This window comes from Emys orbicularis, chromosome 12, assembly GCF_028017835.1.
Source record: "Emys orbicularis isolate rEmyOrb1 chromosome 12, rEmyOrb1.hap1, whole genome shotgun sequence".
Taxonomy (NCBI): Eukaryota; Metazoa; Chordata; order Testudines; family Emydidae; genus Emys; species Emys orbicularis.
In genome coordinates this window covers 6955596-6978361 of record NC_088694.1, presented here as the reverse complement: position 1 = coordinate 6978361, position 22766 = coordinate 6955596, and the positions used below count along the sequence as shown (strand labels likewise).

Below are 22766 nucleotides of genomic sequence, written 5' to 3'. Positions count from 1 at the left end.
TCTCCCACTCACAAAAAGCTTGGTTCTCTAGAGCAGTGCTTAGTTGTAGCCAAAACAAGTCATGCTGCTGAGATGGAAAAGTGCCTCCAGAGATAGAAGCTTGGCACAGCGAGTTGGCTGACCCGGCTGCTAAAGACCTGGTAACATTTCTGAGAAGAGGCACCTCAAACATTTTGAAAAGATTTGGCCTGACTTTTTATAAATCTTGGATTAATTCCTAGTGAACAAAAACGGATACATCATTCCTCCATTCCTCTCTCTGCCCCTCTTTCTTTCTTTCTCCTCCGTTTCCATTCATTTACTTTTCTTTTTTTGTTTGTTTTGTTCTTCCCTTATTTGGGGGGGGGAATTCAAATATAAATTAAAAAATAATAAAGATTAATAACAGGCCTTGCTGTTCTCTAGTTTCTGCAGGACACTGGCACGTGGAAGATGTCACTACTATTATTTGGTCCAGTCTCTTGCTTTCCAGGCTGGGAGCATATTGTCACTCTGAAATAATAACCATTAAAGACTGCTTGTTTCTAAGCAATCTCATCCAGCCCTCAAGCCACAGAAGGGCATTTTAAGAGGCTGCAACTTCTCCTACACAGCTCAGCAAAGTTTTGGCAGGTAGGGTGGGGGAAACATGAGGGGTTCATCACTGGGGTACTTGGCCTAAGGAGTGGAAGGGGCTTAGCATCTGGGGAGGGGAGAAAGAAATTCAGTGGGGAAATTTTCCCATTTGCTTTCCAGACACTCTTCCCTCACAGCTTCATTACTTCCAGACTCCTTTCTTCCTCTATTGAGAGCACCTACCTTAATGAAGGACTTAAGGGCCTGTTTCCCACATCACATTTGAAGCCTGTGTACAATATGACTTGGTGCTTCTAAATCCTAGCGCTCCAGATCATACAGTACTAGGAGTCTGAGTGCCCCACTGTGCACACAGTTAATTGGACAGACCAGCAGGCATTACATAGTGGATGATCCAACACTTACTCCACCTGGTATAAGGTAGAGAGAGGAGAATGAGTTAGTTGGTTGGCCAGCCAATAATGTATTTATAATACATTGAAACTAGGATAAAGTTTGAGTCACTATAATCAGACACTGATCCTCCAGAATATCCAGGATTTTCTTCATAAACTATGATGTTAGCAGGGAAGAAGGGCTGACAATGCAGACAAAACAAATCTAGACTAATACAGACATAAATTATTTGCATCTTTAAAACTTACTTTAAAACTTATATACAATAGTTAGATATTTCTACCAAGAAAGTGAGAGTTAATATAGGTCATTAAAACAAATAGGAAAATTAACACCTCTCAGAAGTATTCTTTGTTTGCAAACTCATTGAAAATATACTTGTTCAGGTAACATTCAATACATTTCCTTTGCAACAAAAATGACTAGAAACTCCTCCCCGCCATGAAAGCTTAAACTCTACAGGAAACTTTTAGGCAGTACCAAAATTATATTCATTCTGAACATGTGTATTACTAGTGCCCCCAAACTATTATTTATATAATCATTTTACGTCATTCTATATTTTCACACCCAAAATAGTGTGGTGGAGCAGCAGTGTGTCACTGAAAGCAATAGCTGTAGTCCAGAACCTACTTTTGTCTCAATTTCCCTTTATATTGGCGAACGTAAGTCAATGAAGGGAAAATTAATAACATATTTGTTGTTTGCCTGAAACTGAAGAAACCAGGAACCAATACTGTAGACAGGTGCACTGCACACACCTGGTCAAACTTTTCCTTGTTTTTTTTAATCAAGAAATTTTCATTTTCCCTGCTGCTTTTGTGACTCTTGTTCCTTTTACCTGTAGTTGCAGCTGTGGTATCAGTTACACTGTGCTACAACCTTCTCTCCTTTCCCTGTGTTTGAGGTGTGGTTCTCTGTATAGTAGAATCAGGAAGTGGTCATAGGGATTGGACCTCCCCATCCTCTCCACCTATATAGAAGTCTCCAGATAAACTCCACCTATTAGGGAGGAGTTGGCAAAGTCAGATAATTTGAAGGGTTGGGGGGGTGTTTGGACAAAAGATGTTCTTCAATCTTATTAGCAAAAGAGGAATAGGAAATAGAGACCTATGCTCAAAATGTACTTACTGGTTGGGAGCCAGAAACTTTCTGGGTTTCCATTTTAAGGGCTCGTTTACACATTACATTATTCCTGATTAATTCCAAAAGCCTGAAGCAAAGCCCACTAAAGTAAATAGGAATCTTTCCATTGAATTAAATTGACTTTAGATCATGCCTTCAGAAAGGACCATGGAAGATAAGAATAAGGTGATTAGGGACAAGTATAGAGGGTTAATGTGTGTTGCACTCTATCTGAAGTTACAGACTCAGGGTTTATGTTATTTTTTATTTGTATCTCACACTGGTTGTATTTATTAGTGCTCTTCAACAGTAACTTTGAAGTGCTTGTGACAATTAATATATATATATATATATATATATATATATATAGTAGCTCCTTGTTCAAAAATCTGTATTGATTATAAACATTCAGTACTTTTTTTTTATAGAAATAACTCAAATTTAAAATGATTAAATAGCGGCTGTACTATGCTATGACAATTTGACTGAATGTTGGGGTTATGCTTTGCAGGTGCAACTGCAAAAGAAGAAAAAAAAAAGTGTGCAAAATGGGTAAATGCAACCTCAAATACCTGCTTTGCATGGGGATTGGGGGAAAAGTGAAATTACCAGTTTTCCTGGAGGACCCTGCTGTACGTTGTTCTGAAAATTTAGGCTTTTTTTTTTATACTGATATACCTATTTCTGCTAGGGACTGATTTTTTTAAATTATATTTAATAACTGAAATAGTTAAATGGGTACAACCCCTCATCCGGACAGTTACACAGCATAAAGGTGCATCTGCACATTTATACCAGTATAACTGCATCCACATTATGGGACTTGTCTTACTTGAAATGTACCAGCATGGTTAAAACAATAGTGTTTGTGTGTAGTGTAGACAAGGAAGGCCAACGCGAAACACATGCAGCATAATCCCTACGGGTCCAGAGGGCCGTGGCGTGCAATGGTGATGTCAGGGCATCCCAATAATAATCCCTGCACAACCCGGCTTAATCTGCGTTCAGATTTGACCCCAAGACCTTCATGCTCAACGCTGTGCCTGGGATTCATATTCATCCCACCGACTTTCATGGGCCTAATCACAGGCCTGTGTGAGGGACCTGATCCTACAGAGCCTGTCAGACAGACCAGTGGCTGGGGAGCCCTGAGCGCGCACTATAGCGCCGGCCTTGCCTCTACCGCACCGGGGGCCTGGGCAGGGCTCAGGGGAGGGAAGAGAGAGGGGACGCGGCCTGCCGCACGTCCATGCTAATTTTCTCCACCGCTTCCAGGCTGGTTAGCAGAGCCGAGGCCTCCCTCCCGCAGTCTCTATGGTACTTCGCCGACCAGGTCTTCCGTAATCTCTATGGTGCTTTCCCCTCTAGGTCTTTTCTGGGTTTCCTCTTCCCCCATCTCTATGGTGCGTGCCGCTCGCCAGCTCCGGCCGGTGATTGGCTGGGAGGCCAGTTCTCGCGAGACGAGAGTTGCGCGCAGAGTCCCGGCTGAGCGAGGAGGCGGAGGGGGGTTTGGGTCCGCGCACCGGGGCCGGCAACAGTGGCTCGTTCGGTAAGATGGCGCCTGTGGGCCTTTTCCTCGCCTGGGGCCCTCGCTCGGGGGGCGGCAGGCGCGGTGCGCCGGGCCCGGCAAGGGGGGCTAGAGCCCGGCCAGGGCAGAGGCTGAGGAGGGGTTTCGGGGCCCCGGGGTGTTAGGTGGCGGAAGAAGCGGCTCTAGTCCTCGCAGAGCCCAGCATGCCGGGCCCGTCCCCACGGGAGCATCGGGGCTGGGGGAGCAGCTGAGGAGCGCGCGCTTGGCAGGGCCGAAAAAGCCTTCAGCGTCTTGGAGGTGGTACCGTAAAGCCCTGCACCGAGCCGGGCCCCCCCGAAACCCCTCCCGGCTCACGGCCCCTCGTGAGGGGTGGGGGATAAGTCCCGGCCAGCCTGTGTGAGAGACGGGCTGTGCGCCCCCTCGGAGAGGCTGATTCGGTGCATGGTATGTGTATGGAGCTGAGCGTGTGTATGGTGGCGTCTGTTGTATGTATATGGGGTGGGGGGCCGTGTGCTGGGCTTGGGGTGTATGTGTGGGGGCAGGGCTGTGTGGTGATGTATGTGGGTCGGTTTCTGTTACAGTGGCTGATCTCAAAAAAAGAGTTCAGTTCTCCATTCAATAACTTTTTGTTTAGCCAACAATTTTTATTGAACCAGCAAAGAAGGTATTAATAACTGAGCTGGTCCCACAGTTCTTGTAGGCAAGCTAGACTTAACTTTTCTTTCACCTGCTGGTATTTGTGCCAAGTAAAATACTTTTCATTCCTTATAGTGAAAATCCAGAATGAGTTATGCAGAAAAACCTGATGAAATCACAAAAGATGAATGGATGGAAAAACTCAATAACTTGCACATCCAAAGAGCTGATATGAATCGCCTGATCATGAACTATCTTGTTACAGGTAACAGTGAGCAATGGATGCTAGTATTACATTTAGTAGGTTGGTCTCTTTTTAGATCATCTGCCATTTATTTTAATCAATAAAATTCATTCTTACTAGAATGAGCTATTAAATGTTTGATACTAATAGATATCACTATTGCCTGTATTTTCTGTGATTTCTAGAAAATATTTTTTTCTAGAATTCACAGAAAATATAGTTAATAATTATTTAATAAAAATAGTTATAAATTGGGTAAAGGAAAAACAAATTCAGTACTGCCTTTGTAGTGTATCACCCACACTCTGTTAGCAACACATTATTTTTGCTAAGTAAAACATTAGAGAACCAAACTTTGTTGACTTTGATTATATAGCCTCTACAGGTTTTACCCAATATATATCTCCTGTCTGTTTTAATCTTAGCTTTTCTGCTAAAAATATATTTCCCTTATGGCATTTCTGGTTTGGAACACTGTTACCCAAAATTGCACAGAGCTTAATATCACATCTTTTATTATACTATTTTCCTTAAATTGGGAATGTGTGATGGCTTCTACTAATGTAATCTGGACAGCATTGAACAAGCTGTGTCCGCTCTTTTTTTCATCACAGAGCAGGAGAAATTATCAGAAACCAACTTCAGCTAATTTGGTTGAAAGATCAGACTAATTATGAGGACATAGTGTCCTCAAACACCTCAGGAAGACCAGAATATTTAATGTGCTAGGCATCCAGAAACTGCAACTTAAGAGATACCAGAAACCCCTCAAAAATTGTTCTTTGGCGATATACATTAATTTTCATGGCCAAGTGCACCATAGTGGAGATGTTCATATTCATCAAGCATGCACCCCGTTTGTGTCCATGTGCAGCTGGAACCTGAGCAATGGGAGATGCACTAGAGTGACCATGTCATAAATTGTTTGTGTATATGTATGAAAGTAGAGTGTCTGTTCAGTTCTGTGACTCTTTTTCTGATGAAAAGAGCCTTCATGTGGTATGCAGACGGGAGTTCAGACTCGCTCATGTTTATGCTAATTATAAAATGGGTAAAACTATTTATACACCAGATGAATGTAATTTTTTGCTATGGTCTTTCCTGCAAAAGAATAACCATGCCCAAATATACCAGACAACAGAGTTCCAATCATGGGGTCAGTGCTAAACTTGAATCCTTCCTAGTAAAATTTTGTTTTGTACCTTTTTTCTCTTTGCATGCAGTTAAATATAGACTTTTATAGAAGGGATAGGAACTTGATGAATTTAGAGAGAATTAAATGTGAAGTTTTTCTAGAATTGTGCAACTTATTTAAATCAGCCTTTCGGAGAAACCTGTAAGTTCATATATTATCAATCATGATCTTGTACACCTCTACCTCGATATAACGCGACCCGATATAACTCGAATTCGGATATAACGCGGTAAAGCAGCGCTCCAGGGGGGCGGGGCTGCGCACTCTGGGGGATCAAAGCAAGTTCGATATAACGTGGTTTCACCTATAACACGGTAAGATTTTTTTGGGCTCCCGAGGACAGCGTTATATCGGGGTAGAGGTGTATTTACAAAAATGCCTGCTTCGTTGAAAAGATTCCAAATAGGATTGCGTGGACATCTTAGTATATCCTCTTAACTTGGTTTATTAAATAGAAATTCAGAAAACAACAACATGTTTAGACAGCCAGGGTCCATAGCATGGAATGTCAATAGCCACATGGTGGCTTTACTCAAGGTGTCTAAAAGCTCTGCATGGTTATTACTGATCTGGTGCAGCCCAGCCAGTGTATAGCCATGCAGTGTCCCCTCCTGATCTCAAATCTGATTTTCAGGGCTCGATGTGCAGGGACTTTATTTTCGAGGCCAACTGTGTGACCAAAAAGTGCTGCTGGTGGTGACTGATGATGAATTCAGTCCTCTCCAGGCCAGTACTCAATAATACATCCCTATTAATGAGAAAATAAAATCATCTTATGCCCAGTAGTTCCTGTTAGCAACATATATGAAATGCCTCCAGGCTGCTATGTTTCAGATCCATATAAGTCAATTGGAAGTATACAGGTTTGATAAATCTGTACTATTGTATATAGCTTATTAAATAGAATTCAGAGATGAAATGTGTTTATATTTCAGAGGGTTTTAAAGAGGCAGCAGAGAAGTTTCGGATGGAGTCTGGAATTGAGCCCAGTGTTGATCTAGAGACTCTGGATGAAAGAATAAAAATTCGAGAAATGATACTGAAAGGACAGATTCAAGAAGCAATTGCATTGATTAATAGTCTCCATCCAGAATTGTTAGATACAAACCGATACCTTTACTTTCATTTGCAGGTAAGACCCAGTGATTAGTTTGTTTTGTATCTAGAATTGTTTGGAGACTGAAGAAAAGATGTAATTGCAGGCATTCACTAATGTGGTGTGTGATGTGATTTTAACTGTCTACTTCTTACTTTATGGCATGGAATGCAGTAGCATTTTAAAGAGTATTTTTAGTTTGTATTTTTTAATATATATGACATAACCATATTCATCTTACCTATGATTTATAAACTCCCAAATTGCTGATGGTTAGTCATGTCTTCTAGCAGCAGTTATAAAGTTTCTTTAAAACAGGGGTTCTCAAACTGGGGGTCAGGACCCCTCAGGGGGTCACGAAGTTATTACATGGGGGGTCGTGAGCTGACAGCCTCCACCCCAAACCCCGCTTTGCCTCCAGCATTTAAAATGGTGTTAAACATATTAAAAGGTGTTTTTAATTTATAAGGGGGATTGCACTCAAAGGCTTGGTATGTGAAAGGGGTCACCAGTACAAAAGTTTGAGAACCACTACTTAAAAACCTATCTTCCAGGTTTTAAATGGCTCCAAAATCAATTGAAAAATAGGATTAACTGTACTACTATTAGTCTAACAAGAATGTATTTTTGAATTTTAGTACTGACAAAATACTGATTTAGTACGGCTTTGCTACTTAATATGTAGGAGAAGAAATGGAATACCTAGAGTCTAACACATTAAACATCACTTACACCTCTACTGACTAATCTTGCTTTGTTCCTCACGTATATAGCAGCAGCATTTGATTGAACTGATTCGGCAGCGTGAGACAGAGGCAGCCCTGGAATTTGCTCAGACTCAATTGGCAGAACAAGGAGAGGAGAGCAGAGAATGCTTGACAGAAATGGAGCGCACGCTGGCATTGCTTGCCTTTGATAATCCTGAAGAATCGCCCTTTGGAGACTTGCTCAACATGATGCAGAGACAGAAGGTAATGTATGCTCAAATGAAAGCTCTTTTCACTTTTGTTTATCCTTGTGGACAGCTAATATTACAATATTTTTTACATAATTACTAAATATTTATAAACTGGTATGGAGAACAGAAGTATTTCTAAAGCTGAGACTTCTGTTATAATTTAACAGCAATATTTTTAGAACACACAAGAACTTTTGTAATGTAAAACATCCCCTATTTGTGAAACTATGGGCTTGCTTTATCCATCTTTTGATACAGTATTAACTACTGCAGTTTCCTCTTTTATGCTCTTCCTAATCTCCATGCTCTGTAAACTTCAAGGTGTTCAGAATGATGCTGTCTTGCTCTAGGAAACAGGAGCATATTTCCTTTTTACTGGCTTCCTATCCACTTCTGAGTGCAAATCAAAATTGCTCTCTTAGTTTTTTTAATATTACTTGGATATACTCATTTTATCTTTTTTTCCACCTGTGTCCCTCAACTGCTGCCACTATCCCTTCTGTTTTTTTTTTTTTTTAAATCGAACTCCTTTTTATAGTTAGATTTAGGTAATACAGCATAACTTTAATTGCTGCTTGATTTTGCTTAGGCTAAAAACTGTAACACATTGGGGTAGATCCTAGACGCATCAGAACAGTGCTTCCTACATGCAGGGGTTTTGAGAAGCTAAAATGGCTTAATTTCATCTTGCTGTTTCTCCTCCCACACCCTTCCTGATCCTGAAGGCTGCTAATAGAATAGGAAAGGTAAACTCGTGCTTTCTGGTGTTGTGCATTAGAATTACTCTATGTAGGGAAAGGAAGGCAATTGTAGACTTCCTTATGGGATGGATATCAAGAGAACTATGTTCTCCCCTACACTATTTTTATAGAATTGTTTAATCTTGTATTCTGGGGGAAAATGGCTGTTATTGCACAAACTGGTAGTGGAACTTCAGAGCAGAATTTTTATCTTGAACTTTTGGAGAGGCAAAAAAATACAGCAAGGTAATCTTCTATGTGGTTAATTTGCTCTAACTTGTGCTGGTGGATTATGGTCCCCAGTGGTTGCTCCATCCCCAGGATCCCTGGAGCACATTGCATTCTGGCCTTATCTCCTCATCCTCACTCTTCAACTTTCTTTGCGCTGGGTGGGCCAGGAGGGGCTGGCATGGTAGCCTTATGCCAGTTGAACAATCCTCAGCTGCTGCCTTAAGGCAGATTTAACACCTTGTGGCCCTGCTGTAATGGTGTGGGAGAGGGTTTAAAAGGCCAAATCCTCAACTCCTCTTACTTGTTTTCAGTATAATGTGAGACCAGTGAGGTGTTTAAGCTCTGCTTTTTCTAACTTGTACTCGGAGGAATTCATAAACTCTGCAGGACATTCTCCTTCAGTTAATATATATGATCACTACTCTAAGTTCAATATTTCTTTTCCAGGTATGGAGCGAAGTTAATCAAGCTGTTCTAGACTATGAAAATCGCGAGTCAACACCCAAGTTGGCTAAATTACTGAAACTACTTCTGTGGGCTCAGAATGAACTGGACCAGAAGAAAGTAAAATATCCCAAAATGACAGACCTCAGCAAGGGGACAATTGAGGAACCCAAGTAAATTGTGTGCAGATGGACACCAAGAAATCTTAGTACTGCACAGTATACATTTATATCAGTCTGTGACTGAAATATTTTTACTACAGTACAGAACTCAACAATTCAGATTTTTTTCAACGAACATCTTATTTAAAGGGAGAAAAGTCCCTTTTAAATGCTGAGAAAACTGCATTGAAAGGCGCTGTATCTCTTTGAAAGTCTGATTTAGGCTATGCACTATCATACATTTTTAAAAAATCCAATTAGACAGGAAAGAAAAAAATGGCATTTTAAAGTACAGTGCTCAAGGTTTCTAATTGGCTACTGATGCTTAGTTTAGTGGCCAGTGAGTTAAATGGGGTTAACTGAATAGTTAAGTTTAACTCTCTCTCATTTGAAATGTATATAGATCAGTGAATATTTTCTACCTTATGTTAAGTTATAGCAAGATATGCATTTCCCTTTAAAACTAACAACTGGTCAAGTTTTCATCTAAAACTTTCTTACTGTACGGCCAACCTTTTGCATAGGAAATAGTGTATAAACTTGTAAATCATAATTTAAGGACTTTTTTTCCTTGTTTCTGACTCTGGTGCTTTATTTATATGGTGAGAGCTATGTTCACAGTGGATCAATGACCCATCTTTTCACAAGTAGTATTGCTGGAAATAAAAGTTTCTTTTTCATTTCAAGAATGACCAAAATGGCCTCCTGAAATAAGACATTAAATCATATATTTAAATAGGGTTTTGTTTTTGATTATTCAGGGATTTTTTTCCCTTATGTTAAACTTCCACCTCTAGTCACTGCAGTGATGCCAGCTGGTTACTACACCCTTAATGGCCACTTGTGTGTGGCTTGGTTAGCTGAAGTCTCCTTGGTGATACGAGGGAAGGCGGGAATCATAGACTTTTTTGCAAGTGTCCACCCTCACACAGGGTCTGCCTTTGTGGAATAGCTTGCAGGATTTGGGGGTGGGTGAGTGGCATAGTTTGTAGTGTGCTAGTGGTAACCATTCTTTTGGCATATTATGCCTTGGATGAATGGAGCAGTGATGTTACAAAACCCTTTTCCCTAATCCCAGTGACTTCATATCTTTCTGAAGAGATGCAGTTCATCTTCACAGCTGTGCTATTGTTTGTTGGCTGTTCCACTCCTGTTAGAAACATTATAATGCTTACACATGAGGCCCTGATTTTCTTGGTCACCAGATTGTAATCTTCTGGGTGTAAGCGGTTTTGCTGGATGTATGACTTAATCTTACTACCAGATATACCAGTATGAAGTAATGTATCATGTGCTGACCTTGCCAAATTGAGATCTAGATCTTTAAAACCCATACGCTGAGTTATTACAAAACTGCTGAACAAAGACCAGTTTGGTGGAGGAAATAGCATAGTATCACAGTGCACTGGCAATTTACACCCTACCCATCAGATACTGTGGGTATCCTAGTCTGGTAACTATTACCCTGTAGATTGAAACTACTTAGTTTCCACTTAATTTTCTGGAATACTTATGCATTAAACGTAAAAGCTTTGCAGAGACATGACTTAGAGAATAACAAAACATGTTCCTGATTGCGTTACTGTGAACAGTTTACTTGTGTGTAGCTATTTTCTGGGGGAGACAGTTGTCTCCTAAGCAGCTATAGAGATACCTCAGTGCCAAGGTTAGTCTAGGTGATGGATATAAAACAAGAGACTGATCTGTCCCATTTTACTACTGATGGTTTTATTTGACATCCTGAGGCTTTCACCATACGCAACTCTTGTAATTCATACAAAACTGTAATGAACTGTCATTGGCCACCACCTGCAATAATGAGCTGGCTTTATTTCACCCTCGTTGGTTATTCTAACAATTTACCTGAACTGAGAAGATAAATATTGTTTTCAGTCAGTTGCTGTTTTTTAAAGTATATTATTTTAATTTGCAATCTATATGGTTAGTGTAATTTTGTTTAATAACAAACTGCAGAAATTAAACTGTTTGCACTGATTCCTTCATGAACAACTGATCAACTTTTCCTCCAGTCTGACACTTTTTGTGCTGATCCTCATCTGAAGCTTTTCCAGGAGGAAGTGGAAAGTGGTGAATTTTTGTGGCATGACTAGCATTTTTCTCTATGAGAAATGCGATATTACAGACCTGGTTGAAGAGTTCACCATACTTTTAGAATGCTGCATTAATTCCATATAGTCTTTGGGCGAAGTGCATAGATTGCTTTTTTTTTTCCCCATTAAAAATAAGATGTTTTCTAAGAGGTTGAAATATAACATTTTAGTAAAGGATTATTTGAGTTTGTTTTTATTAATATACCACATTGATAAACAGCTTTAATCTGTAAAGTCTTTAATTGCAAGAAAATATTCAAAAGCTATGCATTTTACAGAAAGCATAAAGATATTCATAATGGTACTTTTAGGGATCTTTATATTCATGTATATAATTTGCATATACAAATATAATATATACTCTGAAATACTCTTGAATAGTAGGGGCTGTGAAACATAACTTATGGAAATACTGTGCACAGTAAACGCAGACCTGAGTACATGAATGAATTTTTGTCATGCATGAGAAATGTCTTATTTGGTGACTACTAATTAATGGATTTTGTTATATCCATCATTGTTAGATAACCACTTTAACAAGTAACATTAAATACCACTTTGATCAGTTTGCTGCTAGTGTAAATATATTGTTTTGTTTCACTTCACATAACAAAATGGTACAAAGATAGATTTCTTTGTGTATGAATGACATGTCAGCATCTAACTATGATCTGTTCTAAGCTCACTGGTGGCAAACAACTATAGTAAATGTGTGGTACACTATTCATATCCCTAGCACATCCTTTCCTTTATTGAAAGAAGATTTGCTTTATTAGTGATGTGAACACAGTCAGGATGTAAAATATTCTGCTTTGTAAATATATCTTAACTGTATTCTGATTAGGATATAAACTTCCCATATTTTCATGATGATTACCTACTTAATTGTTTCTGCCTCTTGGCTGTTCCCATTATTCCATTTTGCCAGTCAAATATGGAAAGGTAAACTTTTGCTTTCTGCTGTTATACAATAGTTTTCTATGATGGAGCAAATAGTGGATTTACATATGGGTGAAGTACTGAAAAAACTCTTCTCCCCCAGAGAATACTGTTTACAGAACTGTTTTAATCTTGCATATTATTGGCTGGGAACTGGCTATTACATAGAAACTAGTAGACATTATAATTTTTATTTGGAATTTTTTGAGAGACAAATGTATATAGGTAATATGTTTAAGTACAAGGAAGCTACCTGGAAAGCCGACTGAGGTGAAGTTTTTAAAAGTTACGTAGAATTGAGTGTACTCAACTTTTTTTAAACAGGATACCACTTGCTGTAAAACCACATAAGGAAACGATGCAGCAAGCAGGCAGAACTTTTTTCCACTACATGTAAGATAGGCACAAATGTAAAACCTGTTAATTACACTATCCCAGGGTATTTTTGTGTTTTGTTGTTGCTTAAGTTGTAAATATCCCTCTGGTTTGCACATTTAAGAGTGCAAGTTAAGAAACATTGAACAGGATTGCTTGAGTACTACAGCTATGTGTTGCTCAGCTTCTTTACAATACCTTAATACCCAACTTTTGAATGAAAGGTTTTAAATGCAGTCGGAGTGTAATCCAGGGTATGTGTATCTAGAGCATCGTTGCCTCGTGCTTTTAAGAAACAGAATGCTATTTCCAGGTCATGGTTGGGAGAAAAAGAAAAAATGCATAATACTGCAATTCATAAAAGCTTTAAAATGTTACAATTAAATTGTTCTATATGCTCTTCTGATATGGACTATATTGGATTGTAAATGTAATCTTAAAGTGTACACCTTGTCCTCAAGTATTAATATAAGCTTTCACTTGGTGTAGAGTGGATATATTTTTGTCCTCTTTGCCTGCCTTGTATCTACCCCCCTTTCCCTTGCAGTTTTCCTAAATATCATAAAAAGCAGCATAAAAGAGAAAATACAGTAAGCTGTGTAGTTGTCAAATAGAGCATATTTTTCTGCTCCAACAGAAGAGGTTCATTGTAGGGATAAGAGAGGGAAGAAGAAAACCTGGCAGATAAGAAATTAGACATAGTCCTACCTACAATTATTTGCATTCTCAAAAGTGCCCAAAAGGGAAACTAAGCTGAGATCTTGATGATGAAAATCAGGCTTGTAAGTGATGTAATATTTCCAAGTAGTGCTAGATGGAGAGTACTGGGATGTGAAGTTGTATTTAAGAAATGCTCCCACCCTCCCATTTATTTGTAAGAGCGTCAAAGCTCTGAGTTCAGCAAGATGTGAAGGAGTGTAAGGGAGGGTTTCTTCTTCCATGGGTTTGTGGCCTAGGCCATAAGTTGGCCTTTAGCTAACTTTGTATTTTCTCTTCTAGTCCTTCTACCTTAGGAACATAGGCCCTGCTTACTTTGAAAGCAAAACTGCTTCTCATGTGTCAGCAAGGTTAAATCAGGTATTCACTGGAAAACACGTACAGCTGTGCGTTTAAAAAGGACAGGATGGAATATGTACAATATGAACAAAATTTTGTTGCTAATAAGGTTGTTACAAGACGCTGAACAAAGCAATAGCTGATGTTTTCTTGTGTATGGGGTAAACTAGATTCTCTGATCCCATAGTGCCAGGGGCCATAAAAGTGCCTAAATGAATAGGAGCTAATATTTTTTTCCGCCATCTTATTTCTGAGGCAATGCTTCCCAAGTCCTGCAGAGGTCTGTCCACTTACATGTTTGCTGTTTGTACTTTTGTTTCCTGTGTAAGTACTTGTCTAGCTCTAACATTTCCCAACCCCCCAGGAACTATTATTGCTTTTGTCACTCTGCCTTACCCATAAAGTATTTCTTAAACTCCCTTATTACTTTCCTAAGTTTACTTTATGCTCTCCATTTTGCGTTTGACACAGAAAATGTCTGGTGTCTACCTTCTTTTTTTCCCTCCTAGAATTTAATTCTCAACTATACAGCCTCCAAATACCCCTTTTAACATTATATATTAAATTCTGTGTTCCTAATAACTTATTGATATAACTCCTGACCTCTTTTTACCAAGTTATGGCTCCCTCTTCTGGACATGGAAACACAAGTCAGGAGGACCAGGTTTCAAAGTGAAGTGCGCCCTGGCAGCAGCATCCTAGCTTATTTGCACAGTTGTCAGCTTTTATTTTATGGCCCAATAAGCTGTGAAATAAGGTCAGTAGTGTTGAGGGCTGGACTCAGTAGTCAACACTGCATTCCTTCTCTCCCTTAATTGCCATCTGCTGTTCCCAAGTCAATATTTTTTGTTAGTTTTCTCCATCAGTGCCACACCTGTTGACCTAATACGTGGTACTATGTCAGAATCCTTCCTGAAGCTCAAAAGAGTCCATCCCTTGTCTCAGTATTTTCACCTCCAAGAATTAAATTTTAAGTATGGCTTTGGTAAGTTCATGGGAGACCCACCTTTCATGTGTTCCTATCCAAGTGTTGTGCCTGAACCCTGACTGTAGATGGTTATATCTTCCCAGATCTCAAAGTCGGACTCAGCTCTACAATATTGTTAGCTATCTTTTTCCTCTGTACTCTGTAGAGATGTCAAGTATCAGGGGGTAGCCGTGTTAGTCTGTATCTACAAAAACAACAAGGAGTCTGGTGGCACCTTCAAGACTAACAGATTTATTTGGGCATAAGCTTTCGTGGGTAAAAACCTCACTTCTTGGGATGCATAGAGTGAACCAGTGTTGACAGGGCCAATTCAATCAGGGTGGATGTAGTCCACTCCCAATAATAGATGAGGAGGTGTCAATTCCAGGAGAGGAAAAGCTGCTTCTGTAATGAGCCAGCCACTCCCAGTCCCTATTCAAGCCTAGGTTAATGGTGTTAAATTTGCAAATGAATTTTAGTTCTGCTGTTTCTCACCTACTACAGGACAGGCCCAACAAGGACAATAACAGAACACCACTGGCCATCACATACAGCCTCCAGCTAAAACCTCTCCAGCGCATTATCCACGATCGACAACCTATTCTGGAAAATGATCCTTCACTCTCACAGACCTTGGGAGGCAGGCCAGTCCTCGCTTACAAACAACCCCCCCAACCTGCAGCACATACTTACCAGCAACTACACACCACACCACAGAAACACCAGCCCAGGAGCCAATCCCTGTAGCAAACCTCGTTGCCTACTCTGTCCCCATATCTACTCTGGCGACACCATCAGAGGACCCAACCACATCAGCCACACCATCAAGGGCTCATTCACCTGCACATCCACTAATGTTATATATGCCATCATGTGCCAGCAATGCCCCTCTGCAAAAGAATAAATGGACACAAATCGGACATCAGGAATGGTTACATACATAAGCCAGTAAGAGAACACTTCAATCTCCCTGGTCATTCTATTACAGATTTAAAAGTCACTATCATTGAACAAAAAAACTTCAGAAACAGACTTCAAAGAGAAACAGCAGAACTAAAATTCATTTGCAAATTTAACACCATTAATCTGGGCTTGACTAGGGACTGGGAGTGGCTGGCTCATTACAGAAGCAGCTTTTCCTCTCCTGGAATTGACACCTCCTCATCTATTATTGGGAGTGGACTACATCCACCCTGATTGAATTGGCCCTGTCAACAGTGGTTCTCCACTTGCGAAGTAACTCCCTGCTCTCCATGTGTCAGTATATAATGCCTGCATCTGTAACTTTCACTCTATGCATCCGAAGAAGTGAGGTTTTTACCCACAAAAGCTTATGCCCAAATAAATCTGTTAGTCTTTAAGGTGCCACCAGACTCCTTGTTGTTTCTGTAGAGATGGACATCTTGTTAGCTTAATTTCTAATCCCTAGATACACAAGGCCAAAAGTTCCAGATGACAAACCTATTGGAGGTTCATTAGTGTAAGCGAGTGATGTGGGGAACAGCGCAGTTGCATAGGGGCAAACACAGGGAGGAGTTAGTGTTGCTGAGATTTATGGGTGTTCTGAAGTGGGACATGAAAGAGGAAGCTAGGCTAATTACTACCCCTCCTCCACAAAAACTGGACAGGAGATGGGAGAGCAGAGGCATGAAACCAGGGGTGAGAGAACCTCCCCTCTTCCCACAGCTCTCTGCACCATGTTATCTGCTCTGTTCCTTTGTGCTGAGGTGTTTATATGTATGTTTATTTGCTGAAAATTAGTAAGATTATGTAGGAGGCAGTAAGGGAGAGGACAGGGCTCTCTCATTGCTCACTGTCCCCTTCTTGCCTTGATAACACTGCTTTCCTCTGCAGCAGGCCTATTTATAACTTGCAAACGTACAAAATTAGGTGAGCAAGGAAAAAGCAGAGGCAGTTTGGGTGGAGAGAAGAGGAGCCCTGCCTCCCTACTCATTGCCCTGCCCTCATCTTCCTTGAACTATTTTTTTAACATGCACAGAAATGTAATGTTAAATATGCATGTGTATAATTTAACTGTGGTGGAGCTTCTGAGCTCAGTGCAGACCTTGCATTTCCCATCCATAGAGTCCAATGAAGAATACTCTTCAACTTCTTGATTAGCATGGTGCTTCAACGCCTTTGTTGGTGGGTTGACACCTTTGTCAGTGGTAATCTTTCAATAGCAGCTACCCATCTATGATGACCAAGATTCCTATATTATTTCAAACTGTCTGAGCCTAAATAACTGTATAGACTATGAGAGTAGAAGTTCTGAAAACCAACTAGAGCTGAGTGCCTGGCCTGAAAAAGTATGGAGCGGGAGGCATTAAAATGGGTGTGTCTGGGTTTATACACATGCTTTATTCAAATCAAAAAGCCTCACTTTAACCTGTTTTTACCAAATGCAAAGAATTGCAAGTGAACATAAGAACATAAGAAAGGCCGTACTGGGTCAGACCAAAGGTCCATCTAGCCCAGTATCTGTCTACCGACAGTGGCCAATGCCAGGTGCCCCAGAGGGAGTGAACCTAACAGGCAATGATCAAGTGATCTCTCTCCTGCCATCCATCTCCATCCTCTGACGAACAGAGGCTAGGGACACCATTCTTACCCATCCTGGCTAATAGCCATTTATGGACTTAGCCACCATGAATTTATCCAGTCCCCTTTTAAACATTGTTATAGTCCTAGCCTTCACAACCTCCTCAGGTAAGGAGTTCCACAAGTTGACTGTGCGCTGCGTGAAGAAGAACTTCCTTTTATTTGTTTTAAACCTGCTGCCTATTAATTTCTTTTGGTGACCCCTAGTTCTTGTATTATGGGAATAAGTAAATAACTTTTCCTTATCCACTTTCTCAACATCACTCATGATTTTATATACCTCTATCATGTCCCCCCTTAGTCTTCTCTTTTCCAAACGGAAGAGTCCTAGCCTCTTTAATCTTTCCTCATATGGGACCCTCTCTAAACCCTTAATCATTTTAGTTGCTCTTTTCTGAACCTTTTCTAATGCTAGAATATCTTTTTTGAGGTGAGGAGACCACATCTGTACACAGTATTCGAGATGTGGGCGAACCATGGATTTATATAAGGGCAATAATATATTCTCAGTCTTATTCTCTATCCCCTTTTTAATGATTCCTAACATCCTGTTTGCTTTTTTGACCGCCTCTGCACACTGCGTGGACATCTTTAGAGAACTATCCACGATGACGCCAAGATCTTTTTCCTGACTCGTTGTAGCTAAATTAGCCCCCATCATGTTGTATGTATAGTTGGGGTTATTTTTTCCAATGTGCATTACTTTACATTTATCCACATTAAATTTCATTTGCCATTTTGTTGCCCAATCACTTAGTTTTGTGAGATCTTTTTGAAGTTCTTCACAATCTGCTTTGGTCTTAACTATCTTGAGTAGTTTAGTATCATCTGCAAACTTTGCCACCTCACTGTTTACCCCTTTCTCCAGATCATTTATGAATAAATTGAATAGGATAGGTCCTAGGACTGACCCTTGGGGAACACCACTAGTTACCCCTCTCCATTCTGAGAATTTACCATTAATTCCTACCCTTTGTTCCCTGTCCTTTAACCAGTTCTCAATCCATGAAAGGACCTTCCCTTTTATCCCATGACAGCTTAATTTACGTAAGAGCCTTTCGTGAGGGACCTTGTCAAAGGCTTTCTGGAAATCTAAGTACACTATGTCCACCGGATCCCCCTTGTCCACATGTTTGTTGACCCCTTCAAAGAACTCTAATAGATTAGTAAGACACGATTTCCCTTTACAGAAACCATGTTGACTATTGCTCAAGAGTTTATGTTTTTCTATGTGTCTGACAATTTTGTTCTTTACTATTGTTTCAACTAATTTGCCCGGTACCGTGTGTGTAGATCTACAGTAATTGTGGGGACAGGGGAGTAAATACCTTTAAAATGCATAAAGTGGGGGAAAAGTCTCAATACTTATCTTCATTATCCCTTTATCCTAATATTTGCTTTTTAGGCCTGGTCTACACTACACCTTTAATTCGGATTTAGTGGCTTTAATTCGAATTAACTCTGGAACCGTCCACACAACGAAGCCATTTAATTCGAATTAAAGGGCCCTTTAATTCGATTTCTGTACTCCACCCCGACGAGCGGAGTAGCGCCAAAATCGAATTTGTCAATTCGAATTAGCGTTAGTGTGGCCGCAATTCGATGTTATTGGCCTCCAGGAGCTATCCCACAGTGCACCATTGTGACCGCTCTGGCCAGCAATCTGAACTCGCATGCACTGGCCAGGTGGACAGGAAAAGCCCCGGGAACATTTGAATTTCATTTCCTGTTTGCACAGCGTGGAGAGCACAGGTGACCACAGAGAGCTCATCAGCACAGGTAACCATGCAGGCTGATAATCGAAAAAGAGCACCAGCATGGACCGTACAGGAGGTACTGGATTTGATCTCTATATGGGGAGAGGATTCAGTGCTAGCTGAACTGCGTTCGAAAAGACGAAATGCCAAAACTTATGAAAAAATTTCCAAGGGCATGATGGAGAGAGGCCACAATAGGGACACAGATCAGTGCCGCGTGAAAGTCAAGGAGCTCAGACAAGCCTATCAAAAAGCAAAGGAGGCAAACGGTCGCTCCGGGTCAGAGCCGCGGACATGCCGCTTCTACGCTGAGCTAAATGCATTTCTAGGGGGGGCCGCCACCACTACCCCACCTCTGACTGTGGATTCCGAGCTGGGGATAATCTCATCAGGTACACCTGATGATTCCATGGAAGGGGAAGAGGAGGAGGAGGAGGACGAGCTGGCAGAGAGCACCCAGCTCTCCGTTCTCCCCAACAGCCAGGAACTGTTTCTCACCCTGACTGAAGTACCCTCCCAAGCCTCCCAAGCCAGCACCCAAGACCATGACCCCATGGAAGGGACCTCAGGTGAGTTTACCTTTTAAAATATAAAACATGGTTTAAAAGCAAGCATTTTTAATGATTAATTTGCCCTGAGCACTTGGGATGCATTCGCAGCCAGTACAGCTACTGGAAAAGTCTGTTAACATGTCTGGGGATGGAGCGGAAATCCTCCAGGGACATCTCCATGAAGCTCTCCTGGAGGTACTCCAAAAGCCTTGCCACAAGGTTTCTGGGCAGTGCAGCCTTATTCCGTCCTCCATGGTAGGACACTTGACCACGCCATGCTAGTAGCAAGTAATCTGGTATCATTGCCTGACAGAGCCTGGCAGCGTATGGTCCCGGTGTTTGCTGGCATTCAAGCAACATCCGTTCTTTATCTTGCTGTGTAATCCTCAGGAGAGTGATATCGCTTAGGGTAACCTGGTTGAAATAAGGGAATTTAATTAAGGGGACTGAGGTGGCCGTTCCTACTGGGCTGTTTGCCTGTGGCTGAAAAGAAATCCTTCCCTGCATTTAGCCAAGTGCAAGGGGGGGGGGAGGATTGGCCCAGAGTTTTTCGCGTTTTGCTAGCAGGGATCTTCCCTGATACCAGCCACGCGGTGGGGGGAGGGATAAAGCACTCATCCCAGAGAATTCATGGCGGGTGGGGGGGGGGGTGTTAGTTTGGTTCCTGCAGGGATCTTCCCTGATACCAGCCACGCGGTGGGGGGAGGGATAAAGCACTCATCCCAGAGAATTCATGGCGGGTGGGGGGGGGGGGTGTTAGTTTGGTTCCTGCAGGGATCTTCCCTGATACCAGCCACGCGGTGGGGGGAGGGATAAAGCACTCATCCCAGAGAATTCATGGCGGGTGGGGGGGGGTGTGTTAGTTTGGTTCCTGCAGGGATCTTCCCTGATACCAGCCACGCGGTGGGGGGAGGGATAAAGCACTCATCCCAGAGAATTGGATGGGGGGGGGGTGTTAACCTTCAGCAGCAGAAAACAAGCTAACAGGAAAACTGCAGCACAACGGGCTTTGCTTGGTATGTGGGAAAGCAGGGCGCAGAAGCCTAAAGACAGTGGCTTACCATGGCAGCATGCAAGGTGAATTCTGTTGCCCCGACCTGCGTCTGTGATCTCTAGCAGCAAAGCCACAGGCACTCAATATTAAGAGGCAAAATGCGACCTTGCACAGAAATCACATGTGCTATGTAATGTGAATAGTATACACCGTGAAAGAGTATAAGCATTGTTCTGAAAAATGTATCTTTTAAAAAAATTCTCTCCTTTTTTCACTCCCTCCAGCAGGTGCAAATGTTTCAAGCCTCCCTCCTCCTTCCCGAAGGCTATCCCAGATAAGGCGTCGTAAAAAAAAAACGAGAGAAGAGATGTTTTCCGAAATCATGCAATCCACCAGGAATGAAAGAGCTCATCTGAATGAGTGGAAGGAGACGGTTTGCAAGTATAGGAAAGAAGCCAGTGACCGTGAGGACAGGAGGGACCAACGTGAGGACATGAGGGACCAACGTGAGGACAGAAGGGACCAACGTGAGGAGAGGAGAGACGCTCGAGATGAGAGGTGGCGGCAGGAAGATCAGAGGAGTCGGGAAGCAACGCTGGGGCTGCTGCGTGAGCAAACAGACATGCTCCGGCGTCTGGTGGAGCTTCAGGAACGGCTGCTGGAGAACCGAGTGCCGCTACAGCCCCTGTATAACCCCCCTACCTCCTCACCATGTTCCATAGCCTCCACACCCAGACGTGTAAGAACACGGGGGGGGAGGCTCCATACACCCTCCCATTCCACCCCAGTGGACAGCCCAAGCAAAAGGCTGCCATTTTTTTAACCTTTTTTTACTGGGCTTTTCCTTCCCGCAGATCCTCCTCCCAAACCCCACTCAGGTTCTGTGCCGCTACAGCCCCTGTATAACCCCCCTACCTCCTCACCATTTTCCATAGCCTCCACACCCAGATGTGTAAGAACACGGGGGGGGGAGGCTCCGTACACCCTCCCATTCCACCCCAGTGGACAGCCCAAGCAAAAGGCTGCCATTTTCTTAACCTTTTTTTACTGGGCTTTTCCTTCCCGCTGATCCTCCTCCCAAACCCCACTCAGGTTCTCTCCCTCTTTTTCTAATCAATTCATAAAGAATAAATGATTTTTAAACAATGGTGACTTTATTTCCTTTGAAAGCAAGCTGGGGGAAGGGGGAGGGTGGGTTCCTTACAGAGAATGAGTCAATAAAGGGGGCGGGTTTTCAGGAAGGATAAACAAACATAAATTTCACACTGTAGCCTGGCCAGTCATGAAACTGGTTTTCAAAGCTTCCCTAATGCGCAGCGCTTCATCGTGTGCTCTTCTAATCGCCCTGGTGTCTGGCTGCGAGTAATCAGCAGCCAGGCGATTTGCCTCAGCCTCCCACCCTGCCATAAAGGTCTCCCCCTTGCTCTCACAGAGATTGTGAAGCACACAGCAAGCAGTAATAACAATGGGGATATTGGTTTGGCTGAGGTCTGAGCGAGTCAATAAGGATCGCCAGCGACCTTTTAAACGGCCAAATGCACATTCTACCACCATTCTGCACTTGCTCAGCCTGTAGTTGAACAACTCCTGACTCCTGTCCAGGCTGCCTGTGTATGGCTTCATGAGCCATGGCATTAAGGGGTAGGCTGGGTCCCCAAGAATAACAATTGGCATTTCAACATCCCCCACGGTTATTTTCTGGTCCGGAAAGTAAGTCCCTTGCTGCAGCCGTTTAAACAGATTGGTGTTCCTGAAGACGCGAGCGTCATGAACCCTTCCCGGCCAGCCCACATGGATGTTGGTGAAACGTCCCTTGTGATCCACAAGTGCTTGCAGCACCATTGAGAAGTACCCCTTGCGGTTTATGTACTGGGTACCCTGGTGCTCCGGTGCCAAGATAGGAATATGGGTTCCATCTATCGCCCCACCACAGTTAGGGAATCCCATTGCAGCAAAGCCATCCACTATGACCTGCACATTTCCCAGAGTCACTACCTTTCGTAGCAGCACCTCCGTGATTGCTTTGGCTACTTGCATCACAGCAGCCCCCACAGTAGATTTGCCCACTCCAAATTGATTCCCGAC

The 22766-nt window shown here is 42.1% G+C and overlaps 1 protein-coding gene across 1 annotated transcript; it reads left to right on the top strand.

Moving 5' to 3' along the window:
* The first annotated feature begins 3590 nt into the window (after positions 1–3590).
* GID8 (GID complex subunit 8 homolog) lies at positions 3591–10002 on the top strand. The gene is made up of 5 exons (XM_065414715.1): positions 3591–3646; positions 4397–4526; positions 6636–6832; positions 7570–7767; positions 9173–10002. The coding sequence occupies exons 2-5, from the start codon at positions 4409–4411 to the stop codon at positions 9344–9346; spliced, it is 687 nt and encodes a 228-aa protein (XP_065270787.1). The 5' UTR covers positions 3591–3646; positions 4397–4408; the 3' UTR covers positions 9347–10002.
* Positions 10003–22766: the final 12764 nt, after the last annotated feature.